Source organism: Leptonychotes weddellii, chromosome 6, assembly GCF_054177405.1.
Source record: "Leptonychotes weddellii isolate Sample4059 chromosome 6, ASM5417740v2, whole genome shotgun sequence".
NCBI classification, from domain to species: Eukaryota; Metazoa; Chordata; class Mammalia; order Carnivora; family Phocidae; genus Leptonychotes; species Leptonychotes weddellii.
Genome location: NC_138374.1, coordinates 67,433,073 through 67,455,000, shown reverse-complemented (window position 1 = coordinate 67,455,000; position 21,928 = coordinate 67,433,073). Strand labels below are relative to the sequence as shown.

The 21,928-nt window shown below is 38.1% G+C and overlaps 1 protein-coding gene across 1 annotated transcript in view; it reads right to left on the bottom strand.

Moving 5' to 3' along the window:
* Window positions 1-21,928, bottom strand: part of RYR2 (ryanodine receptor 2) — a 652,366-nt gene that overhangs the window by 154,347 nt on the left and 476,091 nt on the right. The window contains exons 48-58 of the mRNA XM_081824340.1: window positions 20,956-21,076; window positions 16,407-16,576; window positions 15,062-15,282; window positions 13,675-13,765; window positions 11,543-11,683; window positions 9,977-10,140; window positions 7,681-7,759; window positions 5,702-5,791; window positions 4,900-5,037; window positions 3,303-3,380; window positions 1,529-1,604 (exon numbers count right to left, since the gene is read on the bottom strand). Of these exons, the coding sequence (XP_081680466.1) occupies window positions 1,529-1,604; window positions 3,303-3,380; window positions 4,900-5,037; window positions 5,702-5,791; window positions 7,681-7,759; window positions 9,977-10,140; window positions 11,543-11,683; window positions 13,675-13,765; window positions 15,062-15,282; window positions 16,407-16,576; window positions 20,956-21,076 (1,369 nt within the window). The remainder of the gene's footprint in view (window positions 1-1,528; window positions 1,605-3,302; window positions 3,381-4,899; window positions 5,038-5,701; window positions 5,792-7,680; window positions 7,760-9,976; window positions 10,141-11,542; window positions 11,684-13,674; window positions 13,766-15,061; window positions 15,283-16,406; window positions 16,577-20,955; window positions 21,077-21,928) is intronic.

Sequence of the window (21,928 nt, the reverse complement as noted above, 5' to 3'; positions counted from 1 at the left end):
CAAGTCGTTTTTTTCCTAAAGCTGTCCACAGCCTCTAGTCTATTTATCTTCTTTCTAAGACTCATCTCTCTGACTTTTGTTAGTCTCAACAACCAAAAGTCAAGATCCAGTGCTGTATATTCCAACACCTTTCCTCCTGGTCTGCTGTTTTGGTCCTCAACCACTCACTTTCTCCTCCAAAAGGGGAAAGTTATGTGGAGTAAGAAGAATGATTAAAAGTTTTGAGGACTAATATCACCACCTCACCGTTTGGCCTGACACACCCATGCTTGTCTCCCAACCACGCAGTCTGAATCTGGACCAATTCAAGCTGTCCACAGAGGTCTGGGCATCTCACTTACAGGCAGCATGCCTTCAAGAAAACACTGGCTGTGGGACACCTAATGGCTGGCTCAGAAATTGACCAAGCCATAGTGACTGAAACCCTTGGAAAAAAAGAGAACAGATTTTTTTCATGTCATCGGCTCACGTGAAAAATAGGGATTTTGTTTACTAGTCACGTGGACAATGCTCCTTCAAGAATTCCACTAAGCAAAACTCTATGCCACTATGATTCAGCTAGCCATCCATCCATCCATCCATCCATCCATCCATTTATCAAATGTTCATGGAATGATTCTAGAAAAACAGGCCTAGCCTTGCGTCAAATTTTGCAATAGGCAATTGTGGTGTAAGAAATCCTCTCTGTTCATTTCCATGACTGATTCTAATTTGTGCTACTCTGTTTCCTAGTGTTTGGTACGTGGTACCACCCTGCAATATCACAGCTATACTTTTCACCCTGAAATACCCCAGACCTTCAAAACTATCTCCCATATATTTTTACCTATGCCAACAAATAAGAAATAAAGCTTCTTGGTGCCTAGAACTACACAGTAAATATTACAAAAGTAACAGAAGTTATGGTCCTGACCTTAAGACAGTTATATTCTCGGCGGGGGTGGGGGGGAAGAAGTCCATATAGGAAGTAATCAGAGGTGTGCACGTGCATGCACACACACACACAAACATGTTTATAGACCAATACTGAATAAATAACAATGAAAGAGATCATCAGTGTAGGAGGCACTAAACTGAAGAAACGATTTATGCAAATATTTAGTCATTTTAGTATTTAAGAAAAACAGCAGAAAAGAAAAGCAAAAGCATGTAGGAGACAAGAACATGACTGGACTGACCGGAAGTAGGAAGGGATGATGTGAGAAAAATATTTAAGTTAGTGATAGAAGTCAGTGAGCAAGATCTAAGTAATTCACAGAATACCTTGAATGTTAGGACAAGAAACCAGTATCTACAAGCTAAAATATGCAAGAGAGAGCCATCAGAATTCTGAGACATGAAGAAATGTACACTTGCAGTCAGGTAATTATGGAATTTCCACCTGAAACTGTTACGGGCATATTTGAACTGTTCTAAGAAAACAAATGTATAATAAGTTCTCATTCTAAAAAGACTGTTTTATCCATTTCAGAGATTCACAGAGTAGCACTCTGATTGTTTTTTAATCAGGATTTTTAGAAAATATTACCTTTGGATTCCAGTTCCAGTTTCTTTTTCTTTGCCCATATATTATGGTAGTTTTCAGCCATCATTTCTGCCATAGCCTTAAATGAATGAAATATTTAGCAAATAAGTTATAATTTAAGGAGTAGAAATAGAGGACTTTGCTTGCCAATATGTAATATCATAACATACTTTAAATTAATAAATCATAGCGTGTCAGTGCTAAAATACCTCTGAAAGATAATTAAACATAACTCTTAGTTGGAATCTAAATCCCAGATAATTCTACCAGCCTGTGAAACCACGCAGTAGTAAATAGCAGAAGTGATTTGATGCGAATGATTCTTGTTATTTGTAATGTTCAAGGACACAGGTTTTATTAATTCAATAATGAAACTTCAAATTAGCCGTGAACTTTAACAAAAAAATCTATTTCTTTACAAGTTCTTATTGTAATCTCCAAAGCTTTAAAAGACAATCTAAACTTTATTAAACAATGAATGCAAAGAACCTAGAGGGACATTCTAGATTCCATGTCTGTCCCAAACCTGGGGAGAGACCAGATACCACAGACAAACCACATTAACCTTTCTGTGGACTTTTGCTTTTTTTTTTTTTATTTGAGAGAGAGAGAGAGAGAATGTGTGTGTGCAGGGGGAGGGGCAGAGGGAAAGAATCTCAAGCAGACTCCCACTTGAGTGGGGAGACCAACACAGGGCTCGATCTCACAACCATGAGACCCGAGCTAAATTCAAAAGTCAGACACTTAACAGACTGAGCCACCCAGGTGCCCTTCCATGGCCTTTTGCTTTTTGATAAGATCGTCTCTCAGATTCTCTTTTTCCCTCTTGATTGTCAAGTTAACTATCTCATTTTAAGATATCCATCCATATGGGAGCATTGGGCAAGCCAAACAATGTAAGATAATTAACATGACCTACGACATAGGGTTTGTCTTTACGTATTTATTTCTCTTGGAATAATACTAACAATACCAATATTGTTGTTTGATCATTATATCAACCTGTCAACTTCTGATCCAAGACAACACATTTTCTTTTACTCAAATCAACCATTTCAAAGTATGTTCCTTAGGGACAAAGGAGAACAGATACAACTATGGATGGAACAGGCAGAACGCCACCAGTTTAAAATGACTTAAAATACACATTCTTTAATGAGTAACTGAGGTTACTGGATAAATGACTTAAAATACACATTCTTTAATGAGTAACTGGATAAATGACTTAAAATACACATTCTTTAATGAGTAACTGAGGTTACCCTTAAGCAGAGCATTACTAATTCCTTATTTACTCTCTTCTCACACACAACTACTTCATTATAGTAGGATTTTTTTAATAGACATTATCTTTAAGGAAAATAAATTATCTAGAGGAAATATCCTAGAAAAAGTTATATCAACTTTAAAAGCAATTAAGAAGTTAAGGTCCATAATCTATAAATTCGATAGACCCTTTATATGATCACCACATTCAAATAATTCATGAGGAAAAATACAGGAAGGAAAGTGTTACAGCATGCTTTTTAAAAAATGAACTTTGCAGGATACTTTTTAAAAAAATATTTTATTTATTTATTTGATAGAGAGTGCACAAGCGGGCAGAACAGCAGATGGAGAGGGAGAGAGAGAAGCTGACTCCCCGCTGAGCAGGGAGCTCGATGCGGGGCTCGATCCCAGGACCCCGGGATCATGACCTGAGCTGAAGGCAGACGCTTCACCACCTGAGCCACCCAGGCGCCCCTGCAGGGTACTTTTAAAAGTCAATAATACTTACGTGCAGGTCTCTGGACAGTGTGACATTGCTCATGTCAATGGCTCGGGGGCTATAACCATGTGCAGCATCTACAGAAACCTAAACGATTTAGGTGAAAAAAATGGAGTCTAATTAAAAAACCCAGTGGAGACTTAAGACAAACATCAGAAATATGGGACAAATAAACTTCCACGTGTAAAGTTTCGTCAGATGAAACCGGCAAGTATCTGTACAAACTTAGTTCACAAACATATCTAGCAAATTAAATCCTGTTTGGGTGTCTGATCATTTCCACTGATGACTGAATAATACATCCCAACATCACAGGTACTGCCAATCCCAAAAGCTAATGATCAGAATTCAACAAATTGTGCAATGAATCCAAGATTCTGAAACATTACCTTCGTCAAAGGATCTCCGTATTCTTCAGTTTCTTACAGATTTGAATTGGCTGCAATAAAATTTACTCTTCCTCATGCAAACAGTAATTAATCAAAGAGGGCAATATCTACAAATGTCTCAATGGGCCAAATGTTAAGACAAAATACAACCAACTCTTTAATTTTAAAAGTAGTCAGTAGTCAACGATTAACAAAGTTGTCCCCCAAAACAAGGAAACTTAATTTCTGAATTTTGGTAATTTCTGAATTTTGGCATTTTTAAAAAATGAAACATATCTTTTCATCAACTCTAAGACTTCTCATACTGTCCTGTGGTTTTTTTTGTTTTTTTTTTTAAGATTTATTTATTTGAAACGTGGGTTGGGGGAAGGGCAGAGGGAGAGGGAGAAGCAGACTCCCCGCTGAGCAGGGAGCCTGATGTGGGACTCGATCCCAGGACCCTGGGGTCATGACCTGAGCTGAAGGCAGATGCTTAACCAACTGAGCCACCCAGGCACCCTACCCCCACTTCCCCCCATCTCAAGGTCTTTAACTTTGATCATACTGGCAAAGCCCAAGTAAAACAATATTTTCATAGATTCCAGCAACTGGGGATCATCTTTGGGAGCCATATTCTGCCTAACACAACATCTATAATCAAATTATTGTTCTGTCTTTGTCATCTCCGAGGGCTGCTGTGTTCCCGACCTTACCTAACATAACCACCCACCTGGCAGGCCGGCCCGGATCCATGGCTATCACCTCTGATTACTCCTCCTCATCCACAATCCTCTATCAGACAGTCACAAAATTCTGTCTTTTCTACTTCAAAAATATCTCCAGGATATATTCACTTCCCTCCATTTCCATTACCTTTGCTCTAATTCAGATATTTACTACTTCTATTCTGTTTCACGGGATGTCTACAGTATCTCCCAAGGAATCGGCCTTTCTGTCTTCAATCTCCTCCTTCTCTAATTCATTCCCCATTCTGTTGTCAGAACTGGATTTTCAAAATGTTCGTTATTCTCCAAATTGTTCCGCTATACAGGAAAAATCTGTGGACACAGGTTGAGCCGTCCTCGTCTTAGTATTCCCTATAGCACCAAGCCATACTTCATCAACTCCACGATGATAAATGATTCCTAATTTCACAGGTACTATGGCAAATGTATGTCTTAAAACCGATAAAAGCCAGGATTAGACATGAGCAGTGGATTCACCAGCGTGGTTCTTACCTGACTTGTCTGAGAAATTCGACGAGTGCGGTTACAGAGTGCCATGCTGTCTCCCTCCCGCGTTCTCTCAATCCTCCAACCCCACGCCAGCATGGTTTTTAAAGACTCTTTGATTGGCCAGCGATAAATTTCTTTTTCCTAGGGACAAAAAGAAAGAGGAAAAAAAGGGCGTGGGTATGATGCATCTGAATGAAAATAAAAAATCTGAAATAGACTGCCTCCACTTATGAAGAAAAAAAGATTGACATTGTTTATTTAAAAATGAAAAAGCAAAGTAAAATTTCTGAAAAGCAGAGTGTGAGCTGAGATTTAGTTTGACTGAGACTGCTAAGAGGGATCTCAGTGTGGAGGTTAATTTCCTTTAGTTTCCCCACTTCTGATACTTTAGATAGAAACTAAAAAGGAGAAACAGTGCCAGATTATATGATACACATGTGAAGGCTTTTCCACCAACTGAATAAACAGACAAGAATAACTCTTCCTCCATAAGCACCAAGCTACAAAGTTCTTTTCACCTCATTTGTCAAGATACTGATTGTTCCTCCTAATAAGTAAAATACATGAAAACTTATAAATAACAATCATTGTAAATATTACTTCATTATCCCTCATCAAGAAACTCTTAAGCATGATAAGAATATTTTCTAAAGTCCTTAAAAATACTGGGGAGGAATAAAAATAAAAAAGGGACAGAAAAATATTAAGGAGAGAATAACCTCCTAATTTACATAATTTACATAAATTACATAATAAAAAATTCAAAATAAATTAAACTGCATATCCAAAAAAAAAAAACCCTCACCTTTTCAGATAATAGTTTATATGGCTTCATTAATGGTTGAACTTTAGATGAGTCTGAATATATTTCTCCATAAATCCATCCATTTGCCAACTTAAAAAAAATCATCAAAATTATTTATATGGATTAGTTTTTGAGAGTGTAGGTATGCATGTGTTTAAGTGTATTTGGTAAAATAAATCTAAAATAAACCAAGACATTAAGGTTTGAATTCCACCCAGCATAAGTCAATATAAAGATTTCCATCCTAACCAGTATTATTTTTGAGTAATCACTGAGAGCAATTCTTCTCATACAAAGATTAAACACACCCAGTTTTCCTTAAACAGACCCAGGTCTGTGATTCTGTCATAAGCACTTCCCCCAGGAGCAGACTACGGGGTGCATGGCCTCCATCATATTGATTCTGCCACATCTTGGGACTCTCCACCTGAGATGCTCTTTTTTTTTTTTAATGTTTTTTTGAAATGCTCATCTTAAACAGGAAAACTGGATTATTCTGCTTTATATGGAAGCTTCTCTGAATAATGCTACCTGTTTTGTCTGCTCCAGTATTCAGTGATCTCTCAACACGTTTGTTCCACATTATTTTGCCCACATACATATTCTGTATCCATCACCATTTCCCTATCTCCTCTCATATCTGCCTATGGAATCTGAGTAACTGGACTGGAATTGCTCAGGACAGCTTACCCGGACATTTCCTCTCCATCACCACCACCAGCTCAGTACCCAACAGAGTCTTTACATAAAACAGAACTTAAAACAGAACTTAACTCATACTGACTCACCTCATAAGTAAACGAGTGAACAAAGTGAAGGAGCCACATATTTATCAAACCAAAAAGAGGGTTTCTTAGGAGAAGGAGACGGATTGGTTAAGGCATGAACTGAAATTGAATAGAAAGTCTAGCAGGATGATACGGAGCTGCTGTACAAATACAAACACCTCAGAACCTGTGATCTTTGACCTTCACTCCTCCAACAGAGCATGCTTATCTTAGATTCCTGCGTCCTCAGCTCAATTTCTCTGACAAACCTTCACAGTCATCATCTCTCAAATTTAACCAGGCTCAACATAGTGTCACTACTCAGCCACAAGCTTTCTTTTAGAGAATTTCATGGTAGGTAGGACATGTGTTACTTATCTCATTTGCTTACACTATTTCTTTTTTTGACAACACAGACATGTCATCTTGCCATGTGATTTATCCTTAGTGACCTGCAGATCTACTTAGTAGTAAGACACACAACAGAGGAGTAGAAGATGTAAACAATCAGTCAATTCGAATCAATAATTTTCAAGGTTTTATCTAATATAAAATTATATATAAAGTCAAAGTTTCTTTAAAAGAGTTCTGATGCAGAGTCACCTTTTCAGATAATAGTTTCTATGGTTTCACTAATGGCTGAACTTTAGATGAGTCGGAATATATTTCTCCACAAATCCATCCATTTGCCATGATTATTACTTGTACTTATGATTTTTACTTTGTACTCCCATAAACACTATGTGTATAGAAACTATATTTATGACTCAATTAGTAGAATTTTTATTCCTAAAACTGTGCTTCTAAGAACAAATACTTTTTTAAAAGATTTATTTACTTATTTGAATGGGGGAAGGGGCAGAGGGAGAGAATTCTCAAGCAGACTCCCCACTGAGCACAGAGACAGACGTGGGGCTTGATCTCACAACCCTGAGATCCTGACCTGAGCTGAAACCAAAAGTCTGTTGCTCAACTAACTGAGCCACCCAGGCACCCCTTTATGAACAAATATCCTTATTCATATGTATATTACACATGTGTTAATGGCAGAACTAAATACTGTATCAGCAAATCATAATTAAATGTTCTTTCCTAATCTAGATACAGCTCTCACTTTAAAGTAGAAAACTGTCATGGTCAGAAATATTTGAGCAGTGACTCGTCATTAGGCACACTCAGTACTGAGTTAGAATGTGATACTCCGGCTTTTACCTTGTCCATTGACCATTTGTCATGAGAATGTTCCGCATATTTGTTAATGAAGTATTCCAACTTCTCAGGAATTGTAATACTATGAGAAAAATAAAGAAAAAAAACTTGATTTTTATAGGATTTACAGGAAATCATACCAATAATTTACTCACAGCTTATTACTGCATAAATCCCACTCGATGCACAACTGTTAAAAAATTATCTTAACAAGGTATTACTTTTCCATAGTGTAGGAACAGAGTAAAACTCAAGCTGTAATGTTCTGTCTGCTTATCTTATATTAATCCATATATTATTATGGCTCCACATAAGTTATATATGTTAAAAATTATATATAAGTAAAAATAATTAAATTATATTCAAGGATAAGGACAATAGATTATACCAAAAAAAAAAATTAAAACCTGAATCAAGATACAGTTAGACTCAATGAGCTTAAAGACATACTTCTCTTCTATATTCATTCTTTGAAGTTATTCTCCCTTTTTGACTTGTCTCGTCTACAACAACTATAAGTGGGTAAAAGATGGCTGAAATCTCGTTACATTTTTTAAATGTACTAAAATTTTAAATTGCCCTACAACTAGTGATGCGTTAATGATTTTAAATTTCATGGTCTACATATAACATTCTAACTGTTGTTAATATGGATTATGGTGAAAAGTAACCTACTCATGCTCTGTGATCTTAACACTTATTTTTGATTCCTTTCATATTTAATTAATATATGATCTCTTAAACAGATGTTGAGTGCATGCAAGTGATAACCCAGTCTAATGGTAAATATGGGACTTGGGGATATTAGATATATTGATGAATGGACAATTAAATATACAAACACATATATATATAATTCCATTCATTCACACACATAACTTATCACAATTAACATTGAGAACTGAACTCTAAATAAAACCTAGCATAATGAGATGGTTTACTGTTCTTTTTCAACAATGTTATCAGTCAGTGATTGAACTACAGGGCACAGACATGCTTAAGAAACGATATATAAAAATCACAAAGATATAGAAATGATTGATATCACTAAGTAAACCTAACCTGGTAAGAATTCCCCGAAGGGGCAAGCCTTGGTAAATGACTACACATGCCCAACAGTTGTTAATTAATTAGATTTAATTAATCAACACCAAGACCATGACATGTTCTGATATTATTTTAAAATCCTGGATTATATTGTATGTTAACAAACCACACACTTACCCATGTAGGAACTGAGCATGTGATATTCTGATTTACTTACATTGGAAGAGATACAAAGGATCAATCACATAAGCCAAATACTGGGGGGTAGAGTCTTTTCTCACAGGACTGTCATCAAATACCAAACATGCAAATGTAAGGCATTATCCAACTAATGGCATACCACTTGGGTTGAAATTTTGATCTGTTATGGAAGCTAAACCAGCCAGGGGCCGCCCAGAAGCCTAAAAGTTGAACTCCCAAGCAAATTCAGACGCTGTGGATGGCAGCTACCAAGTGACTACCTTGCTAACCACTGATCTTGCGGAGTCACCATGGAATCGATAAGATAATGTAGCATGAAGAGTCAGCTCTCCTCCCCAATGGGAAACCATGGTCCTACTCAAAGACAGTAACAACAAAAATGCTGAGACTCCCAAACACTGGAAGTACTGAGACACCCCACTTGCAAAATGATTTACGCAACTAAGTACGAGTAAGAAGTTTCATAATGTTAAGTAACATTTTATCTGTGGCTAAGGTTGTCACACTGCATTCTAACTATACGCTCAATTTTCCACCAATATTCTCATTTGATATTCCCTGGAATCTCATGCTTTGCTTTATGATGCTGAACATCGGCTACTACCCTTAGGCTTCACTGAGATGTAGTGATGGTGGAGTGACTTCCCACAGCTCAGAGGACCAGCTTTACCCTGCGTGCTGGTATCACCCCCAGTCAAAGACGATAGACAGAGGTTGGCTGCAATTATTAATAAACATTTAGGGTAAATTTTCAACTAAAAAGAGCTAATATGCTTTCTTGATTCTCGTTATTGTAGATATTACCATGTGGTTACATACAGAGAATTTGGGTTATGTTGAGTATCCTAGAAGGTACATCTTGTCTACTTCTGATATTTGTATAATCATTACTGTTACTACCATCATTTCGTCAAGTAAAGGGACCCCTATCAAAAGGATACCAATTCAAAGGGGGCATGGATTACAGAAAGTTCACTTTAGTACCTTATTCAATTTCAGACTTCACACATCATTTACAATAAAAATCTGCTGCAATAGAAAGAGTCCATACTTTGAGGTATCAACAGGTTGTGGGTTAAAGTTCCCTTCAGAATCCATTGATGACTGTTTTTCCATCATACTGACATAATTTGACTCCATGTAGTCTGGAGGCAAAGCTCCCGCAACTGCACTCAGGCAAGGCAGAGCCAGTTTGAAAAGTTCTTGTTCGTATTTCTGGGAAGAAATGGAGGACAGAAAAAAACACCAAAACACAAAAAACCTGTATTACTATTGAGCAAAAGTTGTCAAAATGATTGCTGTGGCTGGCAAGATGTTTTACGAGAAAATCAGAATGACCCTAGGCTAACTCAACTCCCTCACAGATTCTTTCTCTAGCAAATGGAACATTAACATTTCACAGCTGAAATCCCACCAAACAGGAGAGAGGCTGAAGTCAGATTTACTGCAGTTGCCACTTAAGAAAATCTTTGCCTCTTCAAGAGTTTTTCTCCAATATTTTATGAAATAAACCTGAGTATTCTAAATGTATAACATGTCTTTACAACACAATTTCAATCAATAGCATAATTACAGAATATTACTACACCATATTATAAAGACTATACTTGAAACACACATAAAGGGACATTCCAGAGAGTAAGAAATTTTGACAGATCTAAACTAAGAATTCTACACTAAGAAAGAAATTCTATAGGGAATATGCACAATCAAAATTTCTGGGAAGTGTTATTTGTATATTAATTACATGAGTGACTAAATTTGTATTTATAGATTTTTTTTTAAATTAAAAAATAGTATTATTTAAAAATTATCTCACTTTAAGTGTTCAGTTTTAAATTAATGTTGTAAATCCTTCTAAAACTGCCTTTTACGTATTATTTTAAAAGGACCCTCAGTTTACCAAAGGCAATTCAGTGACAAAAAGCATCAAGATGTAGCTTCCAACTGTAATCTCGAGTGAACATCACTCTATTACACAGCAAACTTCTTGATATCCTGCTCCAGTTGTTTAATAATGTCTATCCGGGAATTCAAACTGATTTTGATTAATAATTTAAGCAGAAGCATACAAAGCAGGCTATTCTGATTTTCCCTGAAGAACTATCCCCACCCCCAGCCTTGTGAAAATATATGAACTATTCTTTATAAATATACCAACTATTACAGAATATTGCATATAGAAAGCAACACGGAGTGGAGTGACTTAAATCTCCATAGCAGCAAAGTGGGAAAAGCCAGTAAGGCCACTGGAATATTACAATTTTATGAGACGGCATATTTTTATATTTGATTATATTTCTTCATGGTTTTTAAGATCCGGATGACTAGGGAGGGTTTGAATCCGGTAAGTCCAAATGCATCAGAAACTCAACCACGTGCATAATTTCCTGAGATGCTTAGCCATTTTAAGTTCTGAAGGTGTTACGATCACAAGGAACATGTTACCATAATGATTATTAAAATTAAATATAAATTGCATTCTCAATATTTGTTGGACATTGAAAAAAGGAAAAAGAACTACCTTAGTCTTAATAAGTAAAGGTAATATTCCACTAGGAATATTTATAGCTTTTAAATTATTGCATCACACAAAGTCCATAAAATCTTAAATCACCTTTTGAGATAGGGCGTCAAAAATGCCCCAAAACAACTTTCTTGATAAATGAAGCTCTTCTTCGGAGGCAGCTCCAAAGTTCCCCCACCCTCCGGGCAGACAGTAATATTTCCAGCATCTTTCATAATGATTTGTCAGCAGCTATGTGAGAAAACAATTATAAAAGCAATGTGTGAAAGATACCTTTTATATTTTCCCCTTTCTTCCCATTTGACATTCAAATGCCATGTAATAAGGTCAACTGAAACAGAACTGCTCTATCCCATATGAATTCTTCTGGAGAACACTATTTACCTTTTATACCATGCCTCTTTAAAATATAACACTGAGCACAGTATGAGGACCCAATGCCCAATTTAACACATAAGTGCGCCTTGAACAGCATTCTTTATGAGGTTGGTTATTGATGTATCCCTGAGTCCTGTATTAGTTGCTATCATTTACTCAGTTTTATGAATAGCGATCCTCTGGATATGCACATCTGCACTTAATGAAAGGACTAATGTCAGGGTGACCCAGAGGCACGAGGAAGTATATCTAGGATACAGCACCTGAAATGTACATTCTAAGGGAAATCTACCTCTGAATATTTTTGCTTCCTTTTTGCCAATCCTTAATCACCACACTTTAGGCTTTGCTTCAGAACTTAACATCTCTAAGTAAACTTCCCAAACTACTCTATTTCAGTAATTTCTTTACCTATCTTTCTTTGGTGGTTATGGATGCTAAATTTCTTATCTTGCCAAGTGTCTGTGTTCATCTTCAGTTTTCCTCTGTGTACATTTTGTTTGTTTAGGACTAAACTAAGTTTAAAGACAAGGATAGAATCTTCTAATTCTTCTTTAGTTCTTTAGTAATTCATTTTTGATCTTTAACAAATATTCACAACTACTTGCTGAATTAATAAAATTATCTTTATGAATCAACTATAAATTTTTGGACTCTCTTTTCTGTAACTAAGGAGGGAAATAGATCAAAAAGGATTGATGTTATTAAAACAAACTACATCTCTTACTAGAGAAATACTTACACACACACAATTTAGAAATCTCAAATGATGAAATATTAAGATCTAATGTGTTTGGATTAACTTGGAAATATCTACAACCTAAAAGAGTTTATCACATAAAGTAGTACCATCTCTTTTTTCAGGTAACTTCCAGCTCATTTGTATGAAGAAAATTTTGTATGGGAAGAGCTCTTCTAGAGGATAAAAACTGTAAAAATGGGATTTTCAGCAAGAATATCATTTACTTTGCATCATTCATTAATTTAAATTTATTAAACCAAAATGAATTTTCAGGGAGAAAGACTGTATTTGCTAAGTATCTAGGGAAGCTTAGAGTAACAGCAGCTCAAAAAACTGACTCATTTATAAATATCTCAGACTTCTTTTTTCCAGCACTGTTACTGGGTGGCCATGAGGAAAAATGAGGTTTACCAGATGACAGTACACAGAGGCTACCCATAAAACAGTCCATTACATGCCTATGACTTCCATGCACAGACCATGCTATTAGATGTATTAGGACACACCAAATATTCTAATCCTAAAACTGGATTGCAATATTAGATGATAGAAAAATATTCTCAAGTCAGTAAGACAGTATGAGACCCATTCATTCATGAACGGAATAATGAAGCTGAACAGAGAAAATGTCAGTGATTCTTCCATACTCGGTGACAAACTGTAACTGCAGAGACAGGTTATCTTTGAACCCTAAGACATAACATTTGGAAACTGCCATGTGATTACCGACTTAGAAAATGGGTGTTTTTGAAAGCCTACTCTTTATCCCCGAAGGTTGCTAATATTTCAGGCCACACCTACTACATGTTTTCTACCCTGAAGAATACCTTGGCTCATGGTTTCTTTGTTGCCCATTTTTCCCATTGATTTCCATTGCCATTCACCTAAGATTGATTTAATCTTAGAACTCCTATGATCTTTTAGGACTTACTGTATTGTGATGTACACATCTCTCAAATTTATATGCCCACTTCCAAGAATTGGGAGAAATTTTCCAGCATTGAAAATCAAGCCTGGTGTTTCTAAGAGCTGTACATACTGTAAGAGGAGAAAAGTCAGAGGACCCAGTAATCACGTAACTACAGACATTTCCTCTACTTACCTTAAGAGGCATCTTTGCATGTTCATTTAATAATGGCACGTCAAATACTAATCTTCGGAGTAAGTGCTGCATCATAGAAGGTCTCAACTGGCTGGTGGGACAAAGTTCATTTTAATAATGAAGGGCAATGTCTCTAATCTAAGGAAATAATTCATGAGACTAAATTCTAGCCAAGAACCTGTACCTACACCTCTCTTCAGATGGGGTTAATGAGGTGCCCCCAATTAGCCCACCACTACACAACTGTATAAAAGGCTACATTTCCAACTCCTCTCTATCCCCTAGATCTGAAGCCCACTCCTTTTTTGCTACCGATGTTCCTCTTCTCCCTTCACTTCCCAACCACCCACCACCATAGACCCTACTGTTTCCTGAGACCCTTGGCTCCAGCAATTACAGTAAGTGCTTCTTCCCTCACTCCACTAGCCAGGAAGGGTCTTCTGTGACTCAATTAGAAGCAAACACAAGAGGGAGTGCTGAAACAGGAGGGAGGGGGAAAAGGCTGAGGCAGAAATCTGGCCAGAGGAGGACGGGAAAGAAAACTCACACACATCTATTGTGTCAGGTCATCCTGAATGTATCACCTCGTTTAAGAAGTAGATAAACTCTGTGAGATAGTGACTTTGGTCTCATTTTACAGAATGTTAGCATCAGGGGAGTTAGAGACATAACCCTCTCATTTTTCATCTCCTTCAGTCCCATCTGGCTTCTAAACCCACATAGTTGGCTGTGAGCGAAAACATTTCTTCACCAGTGCACCGCTAGACCACACGCCTTCGCCTGCTCTTGCAATCAGAAGGAAGCCATCACCCCACCCAGGGATGTGAGAAACTGTCACATTAGCTGTCAGAACCCCAACAGGAGAAGGTATGTCCTGGCTTTCAGAGTAAGACCTATAGGAACACTTCTACCTATAGGAAGTGGTTTTCCAGCATGAAGGACATAGCCTTCATGATGGCCACAATAAGGCTTTAATATTATACTGTATCATCTTTTATCTTTAATAAGTCTCTTTTTTCCTTTCTCTTCTGGAAGAGGAGTTAAAATCATCGCACATAGTCAAAAGGGGAGAATCTTCTAATGTTACACAAAAGTGACCAGGGACTCCTCGCACACAGTTCCCCTGCCCACCAATATCCAGAAAACTGGTCCAGCACTCTATCCAATGGCCAAATACCTTAGAGAGTCCTGGAATAAGACTCCTGAACTTGACCAGGAGCAAGGGTGCTCTGATTCCAACCTCAGGTACAGGGGACTACCTAAAATGAATTCCGTTTTTCGGTACGGAAATTTCTTCCAAAATTCCTAACCATCTGTCAAGGGCCCTATCGTAAATTCTCTCTCTCAAAGAAGCAGCAGCTTGATACGGAGTTAGTTTCCCACTTACCCACAAATAGAGAGTAAACAAACTTCTATGGAATCCCGCTGAGCTTTGGTAAGAGAGCAGCCCTTAGAGAGTCTGTACACAGTGTGAAGTAAGGAGTCAATGAGAGAAGCGTGGTGCTCTGTGCCCGCAAAAAGAGGGGCACATCTCGTTAACAAAGGCAGCACGGCTGTGCAAAGGTACCGATTGAGGGCCAAGGCCATGTCTGTAGCACTCAGAGCAGCCTAGAAAGGAATTGTGAGAGTAGAAAGTCATTTGCGTTTGGCAGTAGACAACTCTCAAAGGGATGAATGTGTGGACATGGGATTTCATTCTCTAGAAAATGACAAGTACATGAACAATGGAGATGGACTCCTCGGGTATGATTTTTTACCCCTGGAAACAATCAACTTCCAATTGCTCATAAACAGATAAAAATGAAGTGGTATCTATAGTCCTAGCTCCCTCCTCAAGAAGCCCAAGAGGCTCATATTCTATAATAAGATATCAAGGGGAGGATGGATGTGTGATGAAGACACTAATGATATTTAGGAATGTGAGTTATTTATATTTATATTTTAGCTCATGTCCAGCAGAATCAATAGCCAAAGGCTGATTGTCTTATTATGGTATCAGCTCTCCTGTTTAGGTTCAGAATTTCATGCGAACACACCCAACAAAGGAAAAAGAAATTTCAGTTTATTTTTATGATTCTCCTCTCCTGACTTTCCTGAAAGAGCTATTGTCAACTGAAGATCTGATTTCCTCTGGAATCAAAAAGATCCATTTAATTGAGAATAAAAGGAGGTATTATTATAACTACTGAAATAACATTTAGAGCTTCATCTTATCCTACAATACTCCGAACAGTAGAATATTTACACCAGTAATGACAGATTCTTGATGCGGGCCACTGGATGTACAGGAGAGATTTCAGCCTTATGTGTGCTTTAAAAAAAAAGACACCAGGATGACAGTGTAATTGGCCCAACTCAACAATGTCCATTAAACATTCTTAATACTGTAATTGCTTTCACTGAGAAGCATAATTCTTTAGGCCAATCTGGAGGTTAGAAGGAGCCACTGTGACTTCCCAAACTAGGGTTATATACACTTATTGTCTTCCATAGTACCCGATCAGAATTCTTATCATACTCCTGAGGTGGTAAGTTTTCTCCACTATTCAGTGATTTCCTTAGGACATAGTCTGTTTTATTTTCTGTTTACCTACTGCCTCCCTAAAAATATAATAGGTACTCAATAAACATTTAGTGACAGTGAATAAGTGAATGAATATATCTATGGAGAATATCACAAGCCAGCGAATGAAGAGTCAAAAGTTGAGGATGTCAACTGTTCAAACCATTACCGTGTCTAAAGAAGCTGCAGCCCGGAGATCTGGCAGAAAGCCAACCTCGAGAAGGTGGAGGAGGAAATCTTGAACCTCAATCCCATAGACCCTGTCAAGGAACAAAACCATGGCTGCCTTGTGATCTGGGCAAAACCCCGCAGACATGTCAGGCTCCACCACATTCCCATCTAAAAGAGAGAAGGTGACATGTCGTTGTTAATGGATAGATTGCAAATGGATAGATTGCTTCTCTCCAGCCTCCTCAAGTTTTAAGTTACCAGTTGAATGGATTTTTGTCCTTCTACTACCCACAAGCAAGTGCTGGGTATTGGCTGAGGAATTATGCCAGTGCAATTTAAATTCAAGGTCATTCAAAATGTGATCTGGGAATCTATTAATCGCGTGTATGATCGAAGACATAGTATTCGGCTAGATAATGAGAAGGAAACAAAAAGGCACCCAAAATCTATATTGTAAAACTAGCAATAAATGCCATAAAAAGTTAAACCGTGACATTTTCCCTGTTTTCAAAAATAAGAGCCTCTTTTAAACACTAATAAAACTCACATATCCCTATGTGATAATCACGGTTCATTTACATATTTATGGCTTAGACAATTGCAAAATGATGAAACAACTCTATGAATTGGTTTGACTTTCAAAGGAAATATGTTTCCTTAAACATAATAGCATTTAACAATATTTAAAACATATTTGAGAGTCATATTATTTTTCTCTATTAATAGTCAATATTTGATGCCTACATAGATGAGTGAATCTCTTACTAGAATTCCATAGACTCACAGGCTGGGAACCACTGATGTGAGGAATTTGGAGATTATGTACCAATTGAAAATATTGGCAGATTTCGTTCCTGTTTGACCATGTGATAATTATGCCAAATAACATTGCTACTAATGACACACTGTAAAATTCTACAGATAATATCACAGAATCTTTAATATTGATGCAGGACCCACATGTACCCAGGGTACATGACCACAATCATCCTGAAAAAATAAAGTCACAACTTTTTTGTTTTCCTTCATAATTAAGGAATGGGTTTCTTATCTGAATCGTGAAAATAAACAAGAAACAATATTTTAAGGGTAATTATATTAAAGGCTAATATGAAATAGCTTCCATTCCTTATTAAATTATAATACTCAATATACCTACTACTTTTCTTCCTATAATTAAAATAATGGGAATAATAGCTCTTGTTTGTGTTGTTATCAGGCACTCTACTAGGAATGTTACAGACACGATCTCGTACAGTTTTCAAAAGCTCACTGTAAGGTTGGTATTCTTAGCTACGTTTAACAGATGACAACCGACCTTCAGGGAAGTTAAGTAACATTCCCAGGGTTGTATACCTAGTAATTGGCAAAGTTAGATTTAAGCCAAGGAAAATCGGATTTAAAACCCAACCAAAGCTGATTTAGTCCTTAACGTTAAATCAGTGTGCTATATTTTTCATCAAAAATCTGTACGAAATTCCAGTTTAATTCTCCTAAAAATCACATTATTAGAGAATTTAAGTTTAAAAGATTCTATGATTTTAATATGCAGTTGTGCCGAAGGAAGCGGTAAGCCACCCAGTGATCCTAAAATAAGATTTCTGTTTTAAACACTCATTCACACACACATCTCTTTTCAGGCATGTTACAGTTCCATATACCTGGGACTCAAGACTCATCGATTTGCTACAGCTACTGTTTTATCTTCACTGTCTCCTCAACACACTGGAGACTATAAAGTTGAAGAACTGCCTCCTGTCAGACTTCTGGCTCTTGAACTGGAAGGAGGAGGACCAGGTGCACTGGCCTTTCCCTGTGGTACCTGCAAAAATATTCATCTGCCTACAATTAGGGCCTCGGACAGTCTGTCCAAACCTGCCAGGGCCAAGCGCTGCAGGAACAGAACATCGGCTTTTGAAACTGTGTGCTTGCCCTCAGGTTTCTGAACCACTCCTGCTTGCATTATTATTCTGGGGCACACTGTAGTTCTAAAATAGGTAGGATAAAAGATTTTGAGAAAGGTCTCAGCTACCACTAAGGGAGGAAGAGGTAAACTTCACATACTAAATATAGAACATACAACAATTATCAGTGATAATTGGTGATGTTTAAAGAACCAGCTGATGTGTCCCTAGAACATATTAAAAAACAACAACAAAAAACTACCGATTCAAGTTTTAAAGTTGATTTAAATGCATGTCGTGGCAAAATAAAAACATGCAATTTTCTGTCTGTACTTTCCATAAAAGGAAAGTGGTAAAAGAAATATGTAGAAATTTAACAATAACCAATGGATTGGGTTTTAAAAGTTCACCTTCATCATGACTTTGATAGTTCACCCACCGACACAAAATCCTTTAAATCCTAAACTAGACAATGTAGTGCATATTTACAAAGAAAAACATCACAAAATAATATGATTATAGCACAACTAAGTGGAAGAAGAAAGAGACCAACTTGAAAAATATTAAAGGCTGGTAAAGGCAGGTAAGTGGAGCAAAATTAGGAGACATACAGAGACTTTGGAGAAATTCTGAATGGGTTATCTGCTTCTCTTATCGCCCATGCTCTTGGTTCTTCATTATTACTAATTTTACCTCAAAATGTAAAGCTTCTCTATTCCCTAATCTGTGTATCACTGGTATTCTTCTTATCTTTTTCCTGACTGTGTCAATTTTGTGGCTCAGAATGTAGGGAAAAGAAAAGACATCTTATTTAAGTAAATGAACACTAAACAAGAAGATCTTGTATGTACACAAAAAAAGAAGAAATTGCCTCAAGTGGAGAAGCCAACAAGTCATGGGACAATTTTTCAGTTGCAGCTTTCCCTCCCATCAGAATGAATGTTCAACTCTTGTGGTTGCTTATGTCACCTGGAAGGAAGGTTTGGGTTTGTGAGCTGGGCGCATATGAAACGTTGCTTTCTCATAATCAGAAGGCTGGCAAGGAGGGGAAGCCGGCTTCAGTTACGCAGCGGTCCCTTCATTCCAGACTTCAGGTAATAACAGCTAATCCTCTCTGGGGCATAACTGATGCAAGAAAATGATCATAACATGCATGTTCTACCTAATCGCATGTTCTTCTAAAATTAGAAGTTTAGGGAAAAATGATATGTGCAACAATATCCAATAAACTACTGAGAAGTGAACACAGCTGAAGCTGGAAAATTAACACTAAAGTATTAATTTGGAATCTAACTATCCCTTGGGTGTCTTCAATTACGCTCAAATCTTTGTTTCTGTGGGAGGCAGAGTGTGAACCACCACCAGGGGAATGGGCCTCAGGCCTATGCTATCTGCCATTTCTGCTGTAGCTTGGGGTGCTGCAAGGGAGCAGTGTGAGTGTCATTCGAGGCCCTCCAGGCACCCCCACAGCAGAGCATCTGCACGTCACTCACTGCTGTCTAAGCCCTCTGTCATCCCCAACCCAATCTGGGCTGCAGGGTGACGGGCCACCGTTCCTGGCATTTACATGGAGAGCAGGTTATAACTTTATTCTCCATGCTTTTGAGTTAATATTAAAAATTAATCGGGGTGCCTGGGTGGCTCAGTCGGTTAAGCATCCATCAGACTCTTGGTTTCAGCTCAGGTCATGATCTCAGGGTCGTGAGATCAAGCTCCAGGTCAGATTTCAGGGTCAGTGAAGAGTCTGCTTGAGATTCTCTCTCTCCCTCTCCCTCTGCTCCTCTCCCCACTCACACTCTCCCCTCCTCTCTAAAATAAATAAGTAAAATAAAATCTTTAAAAGCAAACAAACAAAAAACTAATTGCAAGCAGCTGCTAAACCAAAATGACATAATGAAAAAGGACAATAGACATTTGGTGAAAATGGTAAAAAATTTTTATTTTTAAAATTTTCTCCTTAGTCTTGAGAAGAGCGCTTCTTTCAACACACGGGGAATCTTTTAATCTCTAAGTCAAAAGCTGTAATTTTGGGGGGGGGAAGCATCATAAGAAAATGGTAATGAAAAATATCCAAAAGGGCAAATAAAAGGATTGCAGTCAAGAAAGAGAAGAATGAGGACCAAAAATAGTAGGAAAGAAATCAGGTAAGACAGGTGAAGTATGTATTTCCTCTTCTCGGGGAAACGGTCAGAAATGTCATGTAAAAAATGATTAAAATTTCATTGAAAACAGCTATTTAAAAACAAGGAGAACAGAAAATACTTTATAAAAAAGCGGTATCTTTTTGCATTTAGATATAAATGTTTATAAACATGCGCAGACGAATATGGGAATAGAGCATTTCTTAACTCAGTCAAAATAATGTACTTCATAGTTCTCTTCTTAAAGAAACTTAAGTCCTGTAATGATGCTGTAGGACACGGTAGGGTACGGGGGTGTGGAGGGGAGGAATGCAGATGCTGATATTATTATTTAAAGCTCCTGTCCTGGGTGTTATACAAAAACAGTGAATCATGGATAACTACATCAAAAGTAATTACTAACATAACATAATAAAATAAAATTTAAAAAATAAAAAAATAAAAAATAAAACTACTGTCCTCCAATGCCCCACTGAATTACAAAGAATGGAAGTTGGCTTACCTTTGGCTATCGTTGGCATCTGAAAAGCAATGCTGATTACTCCCACCAAATCTCCCAGCGGAATTAGGGATCTCAAAATGGACCGGATTCTGATGGCTTCCCCCTTACCAGCATGAATCAACTAGGGAAGCAAAATAAAGGAACATTAGAAAATCTTTGTGAGGTGAAAGATGGTGGAGGAGTAGGGGAGCCTATTTCAACTGGTCCCCGGAATTGAGCTGGATATCTACCAGACCACTCTGAGCACCCACGAAACCAGCTTGAGATGTAAGAAGATCTGGATCTCTACAAACAGAATATCGCAGGTGGTTGGTTTTGAGGTACAAAGAGGGGAGTCGTGATTCCGCGGGCAGATATCGGAGGAGAAACGGCAGCAGGAGGGTGCCTGGCCCTGGGGATCCTACACTGCCGGTGAGCAACAGCCTGGCGTGCTCCAGAGGGGGCACAGACTCACAGAGCGGTAGTGGCAGGGAAAGGACTTTAGGGCAGCCCCCAGGGTGGAAACCCAGAGTGGCGGGGTCATGCCTGCGAACTGCAGCGCCCCGGACGGAAACCCGGAGCGGCAGGGTGGTGCCTGCAAACTGCAGCCCCCAGGATGGAAACCAGAGCGGCTGGGTCGCAGGTGCACCAACTGGGAGCGGGTGGCAGTTTTAGAAGCACAAAGGGCAGAGACGTGCTCTGACCTGGAGGCAGGACTGGGAGCGCTGTGGAGGGGCGCACAACCCAGGACGCTGCAGTTTATAGCAGCATGGACAGAAATGGAGACAGTGTGGCCTGCAGAGCTCAGTGAAGAACAGACTGCGATCTCTCTGCTCTGAGGCAGAGGGTTGGAAACGGTCTCTTCTGCTCTGACTCGTGGAAGAGACGTGGAAAGCCACCAGGGAAAGCCGCCAGAGAACAAAAGCCCCAAAAACTGATTCCCACTGAGCCCATCCCAGCCACAAGGGCGCAGGGCAACTCTGCCCCAACAGGG